This window comes from Corylus avellana, chromosome ca9 (genome assembly GCF_901000735.1).
Source record: "Corylus avellana chromosome ca9, CavTom2PMs-1.0".
In the NCBI taxonomy this organism is placed as follows: Eukaryota; Viridiplantae; Streptophyta; class Magnoliopsida; order Fagales; family Betulaceae; genus Corylus; species Corylus avellana.
The window spans coordinates 9,488,775-9,492,801 of NC_081549.1; the positions used below are offsets into that span (position 1 = coordinate 9,488,775).

At 42.8% G+C, this 4,027-nt stretch overlaps 1 protein-coding gene across 1 annotated transcript; it reads left to right on the forward strand.

The window, feature by feature from the left end:
• Window positions 1-625: 625 nt before the first annotated feature.
• On the forward strand, window positions 626-2,921 carry LOC132161952 (transcription factor MYBC1-like). The gene has a single exon (XM_059572181.1). It carries the CDS (start codon window positions 1,062-1,064, stop codon window positions 2,004-2,006), a length of 945 nt encoding a protein of 314 aa, XP_059428164.1. The 5' UTR covers window positions 626-1,061; the 3' UTR covers window positions 2,007-2,921.
• The last annotated feature ends 1,106 nt before the right edge of the window (window positions 2,922-4,027 follow it).

Sequence of the window (4,027 nt, forward strand, 5' to 3'; positions counted from 1 at the left end):
CAAATTTTTTTTTTTTAAAAAAAAAAACCCAATTAAATATTGTAGAATTGTGATAAGATTTTATTGGCACAAAACACATTATTATTCGTCCATGGCAAGAGAGAGGCACTACCACCAAAAGCAAAAAAAAAAAAAAAAAACTTATCTTCACAACCAAACACCAACTCAAACAACAATTAATTGATGATTCCCCCATCAGCAACCTAAAACAAAATCTCCCACAAAGTCACCAAACTTTGCATCCCTATCATCTCTCTCTCTCTTTCTTTCTTTTTCCTAATCCCAACCCATTCCCCATTCCCCATTCCCGTACAAACCAATCTTTTGCTGTAATAATGAAGGAGCCGTATCCACTCTCTCTCCGACGAGCGTGATGTTCACGCGCCAGCGACTTCAATTGCAAAAGTACGATTGCTGTCCTGGTTTAGTAAGCAGTGGCAGAGCTATTAATAGACACGCACGCGCGCAGAGAGTACGCACTTCTACTGCCACAATATCTGGCTCAGTGAGCACATACACACGCGCTGCCAAAAACAAAAACAAATTAAAAAGGAAAAAAAAAAAAAGAAAAAAAAAAAGGGAAAATCTTCGGATCTTGTAACACTCACTCTCAAGTATAAGACCCCCAAATCCCGGAAAAATGTAAAGCCCATAAAAATCATAAGAAAAGCATCAGCAAACAGTACTCATTAATAAAAGCTGAAAAGAAGAAAACAAGATCCACCTCGAACCTCTCTCCACTCTCCTCCTCCTCCTCTTCTACCTCCTCCGCCCACCACTCTTCTCCCTCTCCTATCTCTCTTGGGTTGGAGCCAATTCTGGAGAGGGAAGGGGGGAAAGCAAAGATCTCATCAAACAGACCAAACCCATCTTAGATTCTTGGTATTTGCATGTGTGTGTGTGAGGAGGGGGTTGTCTTTCCCTTTTGTTTCTTCAACTGTTGTTGTTGTTGTTGTTGTCTCTTGTCGTATAATTTTTCTCCCAAAAAGCCTTGAATCCTTCCCAGGAATAGGAATTAGCTCAGGACAAAAGAAGAGAGGAGAAACAGTTGAGAAAGTAATATGAGGGAAGAGGACTCCAATTGGTTCTCCAGATGGGAAGAAGAGCTGCCGTCCCCTGAAGAGTTGATGCCCCTCTCCCAAACCCTAATCACCCCTGATCTTGCTTTGGCCTTTGACATCCCAAACCCCACCAACAACACCCACAACCACAACAATAATACCCCAACACAGCAACAAGCGCCGCCGCCGACCCCGCCTCCTCCTTCCAATCCTTTGCCCACTTCCGCCGCCACTCCTCCCCACCCCAACTCTGCCGAGTTCGGTGCCGATTCGGCGGACTTGGGTTCTGGGGCCGCCGGCGAGGAGCCCGCGCGGACCCTCAAGCGGCCGCGCCTCGTTTGGACGCCGCAGCTCCACAAGCGGTTTGTGGACGCCGTGGCGCACTTGGGGATCAAGAATGCGGTCCCCAAGACCATAATGCAGCTGATGAGTGTGGATGGGCTTACTAGGGAGAACGTGGCCAGTCATTTGCAGAAGTACCGCCTCTATCTCAAGCGAATGCAGGGGCTTTCTGGCGGCAGCGGGGGCGCCGGTGGCGGTGGTGGCGCCGGTGGATTGACTGCAGCCCCTGATCCTGCCACTGACCATTTGTTCGCGAGCTCGCCAGTGCCGCCACATTTCCTGCATCCGGGTCGATCCAATTCGGAGCATTTCTTGCCGTTCGTGCCGGTGGCTGCTCTGCAGCAGCAGCAGCAGATGGCGGCGGTAGCAGCAGCGGCCGCGCACCCACAGCTGCAGACTCAGTATCACAGGCAGGTGGGGCATTTTGGGTCGCCGCCGAATGGGCAGTTTGAGCATCCATTTCTGAGTAGGCAGTCGCAGACAGTGCATAGGATGGGGGCGCCAGTGCACAATCCGGTACCAGGGTATGTGGAGGACTTGGAATCGGCTAATGGGAGAGGAGGGAGGAAGGTTCTTACACTTTTTCCAACTGGGGATGATTGAATTTGGGTAATTGTTAATGCCTCTTTAAACGTCTTAGTTTTTCTTATTATTCGGTTTCTGGGTATTTGTGATATTTGGTGTCTGGTGGTACTTGTCAGATTTTGGTTCTGCTTAGACATTTTATTACTTATTTGTTGTATTAGTTGTTCTTAGTAAACTTGGTGATACTTAGTGGTCTTGGCCTTCCGTTGAAATCCAAACATCTCTGGGTCCAATAATTTCGGTTCATTAAGCTTCAGCTGCCAATTGGGTTGTCTTTGACCATCCTTTATGAAGTTAGCATTGGTGGGTAGTGTCAGTTCTGGTGTCCTTCAGTTCTGTGGACTTCTACATGTATAATTCACATTGTTTCTGGTGGTCTCTGTGAGCTTCTGGTGACGGATATTGATCATGATGTCACTTTGGGCGGCAATTACATTTCTGAGCTCGTCAGTGGCTGCAACTATTATGGTGTCATGGTAATGAGTCAATCTGGATGTCTTAGAGGTTGATATATCCCATAGAAGTGTGGGAATCGGTTGGTTTTCTACATTTCAGAGTCTTCTCACTGGTGAAGGGTTCTTATAGGCATTAATGGCGGGCATGGCTGAAGCATCAAATGGACTAAACATTGAGCTTGCGGGTGAGGATAAATAATGCTGGCAAGTTGTATTATGTTTCTCTTGAAATCCAAAAATGGGGTTGGTAACCGTAGTTGGCACATCTGGAACTGAGTTTATAGGAAATATCCAGGAATATCTTATGTGTAAGAATTGTCTGATGTTTCATAGTCTAATTTTATGTAGAGGTGAGTTCTACTTGTTGTACATTATGTGACTCTATAGAAGACTTAAAACCCCTGATGCCAAGGGGGCCCTGATTTTTATTACATCTTTGGACTTATTTTAATGTTCCAAGAACGTGAAATTAGCTTAATTTTCTTGAAATGTCTTCGTTACCCATTAATAACACATGTATCTTGCATCAAATTGCTACTGTTTTCACTCATGTAGCATAGAATGGAAAATTTTCACTATCTAAGCGTTCATTTGAGTATGAACCAGGATCTGTTTTTATTGTGCTATGTTCAACATTGTGTTTTACTTGCTGTTGCTGGTACACATGAAATTCTAAGGCAACAGGGAGATGTTCAAACTTTATCTTCATTTTAATTCTGTCTGTCTAGTTTTTCTTTTTCTTTTTCCTGGGCTATTCTGTATGTCTAGTTAGTAGTTGAATTGTTGCTACATCATAGGCATGAGGTAAATCAAAAAAGTATCTGTTAGGAGATATTAGTCAAGAGCGAGGAGCACCCTAAAGGTTGGGGAGCACATAAGCCATTATGTTACCCTTATAATGTATTAAACTTGTTCAAGTGGATTTTGTCTTCATGATGTTGGTTCTGATTTCTAATCAATAAAATGTGGATAATCCCTATCTAATTTGGAAATGGTAACTATGAATAAACTTAACACCTTACTATAAAGGGCTCAATCTGGAATAAAGTACTATTTCAGTTATCAATTCTGCATGAGGCTTGGGTGATTGTCATAAGATTTCAAAGAGTACATACTTTCCTTAAATTCTTGTACGTTGAATGAATCATAAAAGCTGTCTACTTGTCGTTGGTCTGTGAAAAACTCTGAAATTTTTGACATAGCCATGCATCTTCATCAAAATTTTCTTCATGTTTTAAAATTTTGAAATTGCATCAATCACATTGTTCATTTTGCTTATGAGATTGCAAAACTGGCTTAAGTCATTCAGCTTCCCAGTGAGAATCAGAGTTGCTTGGGTAGTGCTGTCATTAATTTTCAGCTAACTTACCTACTAACATATGAAAACATCCTTTCTGGTTCAATTCAATCTATTTTTTGCTTCTTTACACCAAGTTTCTCAACTCAGTATACTGCAATTCCTTGGGTGCCTTACTGTTCACTCTTGTGCTTGAATTTTTTTTAATCTTATGCTAAACATCAGCTTCTTTCATGAGAGAACCATCATGAACAATACCTGTTAAATGATCCATTCAGGGACTGATT

Bases quoted from the DNA above. Each gene is read 5' to 3' on its own strand.
- LOC132161952 (XM_059572181.1), top strand. From the start codon at position 1,062: ATGAGGGAAGAGGACTCCAATTGGTTCTCCAGATGGGAAGAAGAGCTG.